The sequence below is a fragment of the Capricornis sumatraensis genome, chromosome 3 (genome assembly GCF_032405125.1).
Source record: "Capricornis sumatraensis isolate serow.1 chromosome 3, serow.2, whole genome shotgun sequence".
Lineage (NCBI taxonomy): Eukaryota > Metazoa > Chordata > Mammalia > Artiodactyla > Bovidae > Capricornis > Capricornis sumatraensis.
The window spans coordinates 63,598,112-63,611,864 of NC_091071.1; the positions used below are offsets into that span (position 1 = coordinate 63,598,112).

At 41.8% G+C, this 13,753-nt stretch overlaps 1 protein-coding gene across 1 annotated transcript in view; it reads left to right on the top strand.

Annotated features, from left to right (window-relative positions):
• PDE11A (phosphodiesterase 11A) overlaps positions 1–13,753 on the top strand; it is a 425,952-nt gene that overhangs the window by 322,203 nt on the left and 89,996 nt on the right. The window contains exons 11-12 of the mRNA XM_068968072.1: positions 9,467–9,613; positions 9,875–9,982. Of these exons, the coding sequence (XP_068824173.1) occupies positions 9,467–9,613; positions 9,875–9,982 (255 nt within the window). The remainder of the gene's footprint in view (positions 1–9,466; positions 9,614–9,874; positions 9,983–13,753) is intronic.

Consider the following 13,753-nt stretch of genomic DNA (forward strand, 5'->3'; position numbering starts at 1 on the left):
AATATCTGGAGCTTATTTTAAGAGCCGTTGTGAGTTTGGAGACCTCCCCGAGTGGATTCATCCAAGTACAGATCAAAGCATTGTCCCTTCAAATGGATTCAGGTTGACCATCATAATAAATGGATCAAGAGGCTAGTCATGCAGGAATTCCAAGCACTGTTCACGGTGCACCTAAGTTATCTGCACAATGCAGGCTTAGGAAACCCTTTGGCTTGGCAGTGGTCTATTTTTAGAGGCAGTCCAGTACTCTTGCCTGGAAAATCCCATGGATGGAGGAGCCTGGAGGCTGCAGTCCATGGGGTCGCTGAGGGTCAGACACGACTGAGCGACTTCACTTTCACTTTTCACTTTCATGCCTTGGAGAAGGAAATGGCAACCCACTCCAGTGTTCTTGCTTGGAGAATCCCAGGGATGGGGGAGCCTGGTGCGCTGCCGTCTATGGGGTCACACAGAGTCGGACACGACTGAAGCGACTTAGCAGCAGCAACATAGTAGTTAGAAGCCAGGCTCTAGAAAAGATGCCCCAGGTTCATATCCATCTCTACCAATCACAACTGTGCAAATGTGAACAAACTGTCTGTCATCTGTTTCAGTTGCCTCATCTGTAACATGGGATTAGGAATATTCCCTACCTCTAGGGTCCCTGTGAAAGTCAAATGAATTAATATACATACAGTGCTAGAAGAGTGCCTGTCATGTATGCAGTAAGTGCTATAACGCTGCTGGCAAAACAAAGAACTTTGCAGTCCCTTCTGGATCACCACAGTCCAGGGTCCTGTCTTCATTATTTCATTCATCCCAGGATCTTCTTGTCAAGAGGGATAAGTGGGTGAGTGGCTCGGACTGGCAACACAGTTCCCCTTTCAATTGCTAGGGCAGGACCACCATCCACTTTGTTGTTTCTTCCCATTTTCTGAGCATCATAAAATATAATATTCATGTGTCAAGGGATCCAGGCTAGTATTTTAACATTTTACAGCCTCTTTGTAAAGCTACCTTTTCAGTTTTAGAGGAGGCAGTTTTATGACTCCCTTTGATAACCACTTAACTATGAAGACCCAAACAAAGAAGAGGAATGGTCAGAGGATATCAGGAACTCCCAGACAGCTAGAGTCCCACTTCTTGAACATTATTCAAATTAGCTCCAGGACTCATAATTCTGTGTTTTCATTTATTGCGGCAATAAAGTAAATGGTTCTTTTATCCAAATGTTATTTCCTGGCTATTAATTCAGTAGCTATTTTGGATTGTAGCACTCCTCTTTGATTTAGGGAAATGGTACCTTATAAATATTTAAAAGTTGAAGACTGACACTTGGAGAAATTGACTTTGATTTGTTTTGTTAATATCCTATGGCTAGACTCATTACAGGTTTGGAAGATGCGGCCCCATTCTCTACTTATAAGAGATGGGGTGCTTGTGGCCCTATAACAAGAAAATTTGGGGATGCTCTTCTCAAATCTTTTGTGGACTAGATCTCCATGTATGCCTCCAAGGGACACACATGACTCTCTTCTTCATATATTTCTCCAGAAACTGCTCTTGAACTCAAGAGTGTAGTTGAAAACTATCAATACTTCTCAAAATAGCTGAAAATGGTCAAAGGCTTGGGACTTTCTCTGCATCTACGGGTTTACGACAGGGCCTAGGATGATCTATATACTGGTATGATTTAACCATGGATCAATCAACCTATTAGGGGAAAAAAGACAAAGTCAATAAGGATGGGTCTTGGTGAACCAGAGGTCATCCTACATTTTTCAACCTAATGTTCTTATTTCCTTTCCATTAACATTTCATAATGAAAAAATGCCTATATTCTTTAATTTTTAAGATAATTAAGGGAATTTAGTGCCTTTGAAGGATAGAGGATTTATAATGGCATCAGGGAATACACTATAAATAACCCGCGAGAGAAGGGCCACCTGGAAAGCAGCAGTGCAGTCCCCATCATCATTGCTGCTTGTTGGCAACAAGCTGTAAGAGGGTTATCTTCCTTGGCCAGTGCAGAACCCAACTCCTCTCCTTAGACCAGAAAGACCTGCATGTTCTGGGACAGGGCTTCTACCCTCTTGGGAAGTGGTTTTCCAGCTGCATTTGAATTTGAACAAATTATAACAAACACAGAACATTCTAAGTACATGGCATTCTCTGTATGCAAAGCCCTGAAATGTGTGATGGAAGTAGACAGTCATTCTGGAGCTTCTCTAAGGGAAAGAAACATGCCATCTGCCTCTGAGATTGTTACAGCCTAGTGAGTGAGATCAGGATGACACATAAGAGAGAGGTCTACATGGTTGCAGCCAGGCTCATGCACATAGATTCAAAGGGACTTAATCCAAAGGCTGGCTTACGTGTGAGCTCTCCAAGCTGACCATTTAGTTTAGTTCAGTTCAGTCACTCAGTCGTGTCCAACTCTTTGCGACCCTGTGAATTGCAGCACACCAGGCCTCCCTGTCCATCACCAACTCCTAGAGTTCACCCAAACTCATGTCCATCGAGTCAGTGATGCCATCCAGCCATCTCATCCTCTGTCGTCCCCTTCTCCTCCTGCCCCCAATCCCTCCCAGCATCAGAGTCTTTTCCAATGGTTCAACTCTTTGCATCAGGTGGCCAGAGTACTGGAGTTTCAGCTTTAGCATCACTCCTTCCAAAGAAATCCCAGGACTGATCTCCTTTAGAATGGACTAGTTGGATCTCCTTGCAGTCCAAGGGACTCTCAAGAGTCTTCTCCAACACCACAGTTCAAAAGCATCAATTCTTCGGCCCTCAGCTTTCTTCACAGTCCAACTCTCACATCCATACATGACGACTGGAAAAACCATAGCCTTGACTAGACAGACCTTTGTTGGCAAAGTAATGTCTCTGCTTTTGAATATACTATCTAGATTGGTCATAACTTTTCTTCCAAGGAGTAAGCGTCTTCTAATTTCATGGCTGCAATCATCATCTGCAGTGATTTTGGAGCCCCCAAAAATAAAGTCTGACACTGTTTCCACTGTTTCCCCATCTATTTCCCATGAAGCTGACCATTTAAGGCACTATTTAATAAAGATCATTTAAATGATTCCTAGATAAAGATGGTGCAGTAGATACACTCATTTTCTGTTGTTGAAGCCCAACTAAAATAACAACAAAAGGACATTTTTAAGGGCATGTATTCTCAAAAATAGAGAAATTGGGCAAGGACTTAGCAAAGATAAACTTTTTAAAGCTAGAAAACAGATGGATAAATATTAAGTAATTCAGCAAACCCAAGAAAGACAAAATAAGCCATCAGTGGGAAAAGCTGAAAGGTAAACAGGTTTATACCACAGACCCCTCCCCATCAAACAGCTCAGGAATTGGCTAAGTAAGTACCTTTGGAAACAGAGATGAAGGGAAGGCTATAAATAAGAAACAGAGAATCTAAGAAGCAGTTTGACCTCCCGATTCTTTATCCCAGCCTCCACTCTGTAAAGACTAGAGGCTTATCCTCTGAAGAAGGTATAACAGCAGGTCTCTGGGATGGGGTTAAACGAGTGCAGAGCTTGAGGGTAGGAATGCAGGCTGAAAACAAGAGGACTGAATGAAGTTATAGACCAGTGCTGCGTTTCTTCTCCAATCTCTGTTCCTGTAATACCAGAAGATTCTTCTCTGAGGAACCTGAGTAGCTAAAGAGCGAAGACCCAAAGATTCAGACATTTGATGGCTTTCCAAACATAAGGGGTCAGTCAGATCCCTGTCCAGAGAAGCCCCCAGAAGCTCTTCTAAAAGAAGCTCTCAGGGCTCTGCTTTTAAACAGGGGCAGAAAACCAAAGATCACCACACAGCTGGGCAAAATCTCTATTACCTCGGAAGCCTTGACTATGTTAAAATGATTTAAGGAAGGATAAGCTGATTGAGAAAGAGACTAAACTATCAACCATGAGTGGATTAAGAATGTATTTACCATTGTGCTGAATACGTAGAATGGAATATTACTCAGCTTTAAAAAAAGAAGGAAATACTTTTCTATGGTACATTGTGGTGACCCCTGAAGACATTTTGCTAAGTGAAGTAAGCCAATCACAAAAGGGCAAGTACTGCATGATACATCTGAGGTATCTAAAGAAGTCAAACTCACAGAGACAGAAATAAGAATGACTGTTTCTGGCGGGGTTGGGGGTGGTGGCAGATGGAAAGTTGTTCACTGAGTACAGTTTCAGTCTTGCAAGATGAAAAAGTTCTACACATCTGTTATACAATAAGGTAAATCTAGTAAATAATACTGTGCACTTTAAAAAATTTGAGAGGATAAATTTATGCCGTATTGTTTTAAGGGAAGCCCCAGTGGCTTGGTGGTAAAGAATCCTCCTGCCAATGCAAGAGACATAAGGGACACAGGTTCTGTCCCTGGGTCAGGAAGGTCCCCTGGAGAAGGGAATGGCAATTCACTCCAGTATTCCTGCCTGAGAAATTCCATGGGCAGAGGAGCCTGGCAGGTTAAAGTCCATAGGGTCACAAAGAATCAGACAAGATTTGGGGATTAAACAATAACAATGTGTGTTTTTAACCACAATAAAAAAGAGAGAGGCTACAACAAAATGAAGAGAGTGACATAAACTCTGAAGGGAGAAGAGAATGTCAAGTAGAATTACTGACATCCTCAGAGTGGTAAGAGAAGATATCGCCTCCTGAAACAAAATTAAGGTGCTATTAAAAAATAAAAATAAACCCAGACAAAAAGAAAGCTCTTAGAAATGAAAGCTGTAGTATTAAAATATTAAGGAGAGATTATATTTCCTAGAAAGAGTAAAAAGAAATAAAATTAAATACAGGACAGGAGGAAAAGGAAAAAAGAAAAAACAGTCCAAAGTTCAGATAAAAGGAATTCCAGAAAAATAACAGATAGGAAGAAATCATTAAAGAGTGCATTTTTCCATTCTTCCTAGAATTGCAGTTCATGGTTTTCCAGATTAAAGGACACACAAAGTACTTAGGGTTATACATGAAAATAAACTCACACCTCGGCACATTTTCATGACATTTCAGAACTCTGGAAGCAGAAAGAAGATCCCACAAAAACAGAGAGGGAGAAGGAATCATTTGCAAAGGTAATGAGTTCATAATAGCTTCTGACTTCTCCAAAGAAGATCTAAAACCAAAAGAGAATGCCCTCAACATTCTATTGGCATGACTTCCAACCTAGAAACTGACATATGGGCAAACCTTCCATCAAATGTGACAATAATATGAAAACATGCCAGACATGCAAGCTCTCATAAATTTACCTAGCATATACATCTTTGCTCGGGAAGCTATTGTAAGATGTGTCTCACCAAAATAAGGAGAGAGCCAGGAAAGAGAAAGATGTGGGGTATGGAAATAAAGGAGAGATGAAGGCACCCCCAAAATTATGGTGAAGAAACGTCTAGAATGAAAGCTCTATGTGAGGCAGAGATGACTGCAAGTCCCGATTATAGTTCAGAAAGTTCCAACAGAGATTTCTTCATAAAACTATTGGAATACTCAAAGCATCTGAACATTTTCAGATGAGATTTAGATAATTAGTGGAGAGTTAATCCTGAAAGATGATGCTGTGAAAGTGCTACACTCAATATGCTAGCAAATTTGGAAAACTCAGCAGTGGCCACAGAATGGGAAAAGGTCAGTTTTCATTCCAATCCCAAAGAAAGACAATGCCAAAGAATGCTCAAACTACCACACAATTGCACTCATCTCACATGCTAGTAAAGTAATGCTCAAAATTCTCCAAGCCAGGCTTCAGCAATACGTGAACCGTGAACTTCCAGATGTTCAAGCTGGTGTTAGAAAAGGCAGAGGAACCAGAGATCAAATTGCCAACATTCGCTGAATTGTTGAAAAGGCAAGGGAGTTCCAGAAAAACATCTATTTCTGCTTTATTGACTATGCCAAAGCCTTTGACTGTGTGGATCACAATAAACTGTGGAAAATTCTGAAAGAGATGGGAATACCAGACCACCTGACCTGCCTCTTGAGAAATCTGTATGCAGGTCAGGAAGCAACAGTTAGAACTGGACATGGAACAACAGACTGGTTCCAAATAGGAAAAGGATTACATCAAGGCTGTATGTTGTCACCCTTATTTAACTTATGCAGACTTCTATGCAGACTATATCCTGAGAAACGCTGGACTGGAAGAAACACAAGCCAGAATCAAGATTGCCAGGAGAAATATCAATAACCTCAGATATGCAGATGACACCACCCTTATGGCAGAAAGAGAAGAGGAACTAAAAAGCCTCTTGATGAAAGTGAAAGAGGAGAGCGAAGAAGTTGGCTTAAAGCTCAGCATTCAGAAAACAAAGATCGTGGCATCTGGTCCCATCACTTCATGGGAATTAGATGGGGAAACAGTGGAAACAGTGTCAGACTTTATTTTTTGGGCTCCAAAATCACTGCAGATGGTGATTACAGCCATGAAATTAAAAGATGCTTACTCCTTGGAAGAAAAGTTATGACCAACCTAGATAGCATATTCAAAAGCAGAGACATTACTTTGCCGACTAAGGTCCGTCTAGTCAAGGCTATGGTTTTTCCTGTGGTCATGTATGGATGTGAGAGTTGGACTGTGAAGAAGGCTGAGTGCCGAAGAATTGATACTTTTGAACTGTGGTGTTGGAGAAGACTCTTGAGAGTCCCTTGGACTGCAAGGAGATCAAACCAGTCCATTCTGAAGGAGATCAGCCCTGGGATTTTTTTGGAAGGAATGATGCTAAAGCTGAAACTCCAGTACTTTGGCCACCTCATGCGAAGAATTGACTCATTGGAAAAGACTCTGATGCTGGGAGGGATTGTGGGCAGGAGGAGAAGGGGACGACAGAGGATGAGATGGCTGGATGGCATCACTGACTTAATGGACGTGAGTCTGAGTGAACTCTGGGAGTTGGTGATGGACAGGGAGGCCTGGCGTGCTGGGATTCACGGGGTGGCAAAGAGTTGGACATGACTGAGCAAATGAACTGAACTGAACTTAGAGGTTGAATTAGTGATCAGGGTGGAGAAAACTAAGCTCACATTAAAGAAGACAGTTTCTTAATTGTGAGAATACAAAATCCTATCAAGGAAAAGTAACCATAGTAAATTGCATGACTTAGCTGTGAATTTCTTTTACAGAGTCATTACACTATAAATCCTGAATATTTCTCCAAACAAAATTACTATATTACTATACTGAGGAGTGAGAAGGGATGGTATATGAGGTAGCAAAAGTTGATAGATACAGAATAAGACAGGTTCATCTTCATTTCAACAGGGAGGAAGCTAACAGATAATGCTTAAAACAGAAAATCATTTAAAAATAAAATCACAAGCACCTTACTTCACCAAATTAAAAAAAAAATGTATCTAGATGATTTGAAAGTGGTTGCCTCTAAGTAAGGGAAAGTTTTGGCACTCAAAGAGCTCTGCTAGTGTGCGTATGTCACTGACCTTACAGATCTAACTTACTCTTAAAACTATAGGCATGTATAACTTTGATTTTAAATTATTTCAAAAGAAAAACACAACAAAAAACAAGATAATAAAGTGTTTAGCATGAGTCCAGGAACTCCCAATAAGGACACCTCCACACAGAGACCGTTTCCATCACCACTGTGTTGGAATTTCACAAACCTTACCTTTTTCATTCTAAGGAGTTAGATTCTACAAATGTGTTACCATAGTAAAGTGATTCACTGAAAGATAAGCCGACTAGTTTTTTTTAACTACTACTTTTAAACTGTATTTATGTATTCATTTTTGGCTATACTGGGTCTTCCTTGCTGTGCGAAGGCTTTCCCTAGTCGAGTGCAGGCTTCTCGTTGCAGCGGCTTATCTTATTGCAGAGCATGGACTCGAGGGTGTATATGCTTCAGTAGCTGTGGTTCCCAGACTCTAGAGCGCAGGTTCAATAGCTGCGGCTCAGGGACTTGGTTGCTCTACAGCATGTGGGATCCTCCTGGATCAGGGATCCAACCTGTGTCTCCTGCATTGGCAGGCAGACTCTCCCCCACTGAGTCACAGGGAAGCCCCAAATTGATTAGTTTTTTTAAATGTATTTATGGCTGCGCCAGGGCCTCGCCACTGAGTGGGGCCTTCTCCAGCGGAAGTGAGACGGGGCCACTCTCTGCCACAGTGCCCTGTGCCTCTCATCACGGTGTCCTTGCCCCCTGCAGCGCGCAGGCTGCAGGGCACAGGGGCCTCAGTAGCGGCTCCGGAGCCTTGAGCGCAGGCTGTGGCTGTGGTGCACGGGTTCAGTTGCCCCGCAGCATGTGGGATCCTCCGGGACCAGGGAGCGAACCCGCTCTGGCAGGCAGACTCTCCACCTCTGAGCCACCAGGGAAGCCCCCACACTGATTAATTTTTAATAAAATTAAACAGCAGAATAGCAGGCGGAGAGTCTGTCTGCAGTTGTTCATTGTTCTTCCACATTGTGGTGAATAACCAGTGCTTGGAATTGAGCCTAGAGATGTGTGTTTCTATGGAGGAGAACAGGGCCGGGGAGGAAGGGTTGATTCAGTGGTTTCTGGGATGCTTACAGGGAGGAGAACTGGATTTTATTGCTCAGTCTAAGTGGTTCCAGAGCATAAATTATTCCTTGGATAATTTACACCCAGTGACTAGACTAGGACTATGAATACAGAATGGTCCCTGATAATCTGAAAACATAGAAATGATTCCCTTACCAAGTGTGGCCCAAAGAATATGGTAAACCCAGTGAAACCAGAAAAATATTCCCAAAGAATTTTTCTTGCCTTTAAATTTGAATAGGGCAACAGATTGACAGCTGCCTAACAGGAGTGTTTTGAAAACACTGAATCTGTACGACCAGTGTTATAACGACGTTGTGAGGTTTTTATAGAATGACACTATATTGCAAATTTATTCCTTCAATGAAACACATGCCCTCATTAATCCTCCAAACATCTCTATCCTATGAAGAAACACATTTTGCACTAGAGATGTGTTGCTAATCCCTTCCACCTTTCTGAATATACAGAACGCGTGTGTAACAAAGAGCAAGTGCACAGCGACAGCATTTAAGGCTGCAAGAAACACGGCAGTGCTGTAGGCCCCTGTCCTTCCCCCGAATAGCAGCAATTAAAATTCACAGCTGCTGGCTGCCCAGATGTTTCTTGCATTCAGTACTCCGTAATATGCATCTGAATATACAGTCTGACTGCAGTTTCAGTAAACTAGACAGCTTTGTATTCTAAACTCAGCAGACCAGATCCAGTGTGTATATTTTTTTCTCCAGATTAGCTTCTCTCTCCCTTCTCCCCTCCCCTCCTCCTCATTTGCTTGGGGCATTAGCAGTTCAGAAACAAAAGACATTTCTAGCTCAGAGTTTAGCTGTATCAGAGTGTAAGTGAAGGTCAGGTCTGATTTATGTGGCATGTCTGATAAGCAGGAGAGGAGAGCAGGATGAAGGGCTTGGAAAAGCTGGTGAACTTGGCTTGACTTATATCTTGTGCTTTTGTAGGCAGCCAACATCCCCCTGGTGTCAGAACTTGCCATTGACGACATACACTTTGATGACTTTTCTCTCGACGTTGACGCCATGATCACGGCTGCTCTTCGGATGTTCATGGAGCTGGGGATGGTACAGAAATTTAAGATCGACTATGAGGTAAGATGTTCGGTCATGGGGCTCCCAGGAGTGCACCCAAGAACAACGTGGTAGCCACTTTGAGCCTTGGGTTTCCCAAATATTCATCGGGGATGATCATGCTTTCCCTGCATACCTAGTGGGATTACTGTGGGAATCGTGTGAAATGTTTGTGGAAGGACCTCAATGTTGAGGGTTCCTCAGACATAAGGTATCATTTTGATCATGGCCCACTGCAGACACATGGAACTGCCTGATGTAAACTTTCCCTTCCCATTTCAGACACTGTGTAGGTGGCTTCTGACAGTAAGGAAGAATTACCGAATGGTTCTGTACCACAACTGGAGACACGCCTTCAACGTGTGCCAGCTGATGTTTGCGATGTTGACTGTAAGTGTGTTCGGTGACAGTGGAAAGTCATCTGTCACTTGTGAGGACCTACTGGCTTCCTCTTCACATTCCCATTTCTCAGTCAAGCTGCCCTGTGATTAACTTTACGTTGGAACTTACCTACCCTGGTGACGGGAGTGTGTATTTCACAACGACCTCTGAGCTTTAAGGCTGTAAAATCACTGACACCTTGGAGCAGGTGTAGTCTTTGAATGATTGCTTGAGTCTCTTTTTAATGTTTTATCTTGGGAAACTGGTTATTTATAAACAAAAGAAATGCTTGGGTTTTCAAAGCCACCTTTTTTGCAGAGAATATGGGGATGAATGACTAAACAAAGAGATCTGCTGGATAAGATCTCACAGGCTGGTGGAAAGCCAAAGAAGGGATGTGTGAACGTTACCCACAGGGACATGGGAATCCTGAGAGATGCTTATCTGGAGAAGGTCCAGGGAGGCCGTGGGAAGGAAGGAGTAGGAGTGTGTGTTCTCAGGGTTTAGGGCACACCAGGCTTCAAAGCTCTGCTCCAGGCGCTGTAACAAAGTGAAGGTGGCCAGTCTGTTTTATAGAAACAGCTGGGGCAGCTGGCCAGAGGTAAGCCTTGGAATTTAATCTAAAAGCAAATGTTTGTGGCAAAAACTAAAACAGAATCCTCTCTTCATCTCCATTTTCTGGCGAAAAATAAGGCTCATTTGGTCTTATTTCTACTTACACTGTCAAGCAATTATCAATTAAAATGGTTTCTGGCTTAAATATATTGGTTTCTTTAGCCTCAAGGTGATATATACATACATGTGTATCCATATGCGTGTATGTAAGCATACCTGCCACACAGAAAAAGAGAAGATGAGTTTAAGATTCTCATAACGTAAATCTAAACGCCTTACACCTTTGCACCCAGATTAAAATTTAAACCCGAAAGAGGGAACGCCCAATGACAAACATTTTCCTTTGGTCCACGTGAAGGAGGATTTCTGCTCCTTCCTCATGAAGTACTCTGCGCTCTTCCCTGCCTACTAAAATTTTGCTCATTCTTTAAAATGCATTGATCTAATGCTGGTTTTCGCATGAAGTCTCCTTTTCCATAATCATCAATAATTTCAATAATCATCAGTAATCGTCAAAAATTACTTATTTCTCTGCACTGTGTCTTGTACAACACATCTTTCTTTCTGCTGTGTATCTGAAGTTAAAGATCTCTCATTCTCCTGTAAAGTAAGCAGCTTGAGGCTAAAGAAGTCATTTCTTGTTCTTGCAATAACCTTCATTTATTTGCTCAACATCTATCTATTGAGCATGTCACCAGCACCCTGTACTCAATCCTGTACTTGGTAAGCTTTCAGCAAATTTGTGTTGGATTGATTTGAACTGAAATACACATATAGCATGAGAAGATGGGACCAAAATGTCTTCACTTTTACACTCAAGGACTTGTTTTTTTGCAGGGGTTGGGAGGGGGTGGGGAGAAGGGTGTCCACAACTGCTTAAGGAGCAAGAAAAACAATCTGGAAAAACTGGACATCCCACTGTAACATACACCATGAAAGCAGGCAGCCAGTCAAATGAGGAAGGAAGAAGCTTTGAGCAAGACCCTTAAATGTTTAAGAACCAATGTTTCGTGGAAAAAAAAAAAACCCTCTCATTTTACTTTTCCAAATCAGATCTCATAGACAATAATTTTTTGTGTCCAGAGTTCATGTATATGGCTCTCAGAGGACATCCAATAAAGAAGTTATTAACCTATTATTTTGGAAAACCTATGGATTTATGGTGAATCACCAAAATAAGTAAGCAGGAACCTTGTTCATTGAAGGACTGAATTATGTGAAGTGTTAGTCGCTTGTCTTGTCCAACTCTTTGCAGCCCCATGGATTGTAGTCCAACAAGCTCCTCTGTCTATGGAGTGGGTAGCCATTCCCTTCTCCAAGCAGGAAACTTGTTCAGTGAGCGATTAAAGATGTCATCAACAGAAACAGATTTTACAATAAGCCTTAACATAGTCCATCCTAAAGGAGATCAGTCCTGAATATTCATTGGAAGGACTGATGCTGAAGCTGAAACTCCAATACTTTGGCCACCTGATGGGAAGAACTGACTCATTGGAAAAGACCCTGATGCTGGGAAAGATTGAGGGCAGGAGGAAAAGGGATGACAGAGAATGAGATGGTTGGATGACATCACTGACTCGATGGACATGGGTTTGAGTAAACTCCGGGAGTTGGTGATGGACAGGGAAGCCTGGCATGCTGCAGTCCATGGGGTTACAAAAAGTCGGACACGACTGAGCAACTGAACTGAACTGAAAGAGCTGGGATAGAGGAAACTGGTAAGAACTGCGTGGTCAAGTGGACATTTAGGAGAAAAGGGAATTCATACCCAGTTTTCTTTAGTAAATTTTTCCACAATATGGACAATCTTGATCCTTTTCAAGAAACAAGCAGGCAGAGCTCTCAGAATGTTACCACCATGGAGATACTTGTTCTGCCTAAATATTTCAAAGGTAGAGTTGTTTTTGCAAGTCTGCTCAGCAAACTTGAAGAGTATCACTGTTTGAGAAAGTCTGGGTTTTGTTTTTGTATTAATGCTAGCTCAAAAAGAGAAGAATTTACTCTTAAAATTCTCTTGGTCAGGGGGAGAAGGGGCTAGAGGTTGAAAAATAAATGCATGACTTTGGAAAGAATACCTTGGTGAATGTTATTTTTTTCTCTTTTACACTGAATAGAATAGCCACATTTGGAAAAGATATTATTTTCTGTTCATTAAATGTTTCTGAACTAAGGGTTACCGTAGGTTGAAAATGTCAACTTTGTCCGTAACACAAGTATTCTCCTCTCCAACTTGACCATAGTCAGACTGGTTAATCAGAATTTTTTCACTAAGAAAGTAAATATTGAGATAACAGAGATTACTTGATCGGGGCAAAAAAAAAAAAAAAGTGAGCGTAATTCACTCATCAATTCTAACTTCTGAAATACGACCTTGGTAGCCAAAGTAGGCAAAATGATAACCTGCTTATTTCCTTGAGTGGCCTCTAAGGCTTCAGGCTTCAGGTACTCCTGAATACTGTTTCACTGTTTTGCTCTCGTCAGTGATTTTATTTCCATTCTAGTCATCTTATATTCCACTTCCACGTGTTGAATTAGAACTAAAATTCTCTATTCATATGAAAGAAAAGTTATAATTAACCCCTGGATTCATTCAGCTGGAGTTACAAAGGTGAGAGAGCACGACGCATGTGCGCTGAATTTTCCTCTAGATGGCGCTCCAAGGCAAAGTTTCCCAACCAGTTGCCTGGAAAGAAATGGGGCGGATGGTGTTGATCTTGGCAACATTCCCTGAAGACGTTTCTTTTCTTCTAAGACAAGAAATACTGAGGCACGCACCCCACACTCTTTTCTTAAAAGAACCATCAGCAAGGACAGTGTGTCTGAAAAGAACCCTCCTATCAGGACAGACCTGTATTAGGGCTGTCTCCTTGCCTGCAGAGCTATTAAGTACAAATAGTACGGCCCTCTCCTTGTGTCTTTCTGTGGGTGTGTGTTTTTCCAAGCCCATTGTCTCTAGGAATGGGAAGATGCCTATTTGTGTGTCACTGGTGAGCAAACCGTGACACAGAGTACAACAGAGCAAGCAAATTATATGTAAGAATCAGCTTCCTAACCTTTATAATCATTTCAAGTCCAGAAAATAGCTTCATTCAGAATTGTGTTTTGCAGAAGTATTCAAGCTCATGTCTAAGTAACAAAAAGGTCTTGTTTCTTTAGAAATTAAAA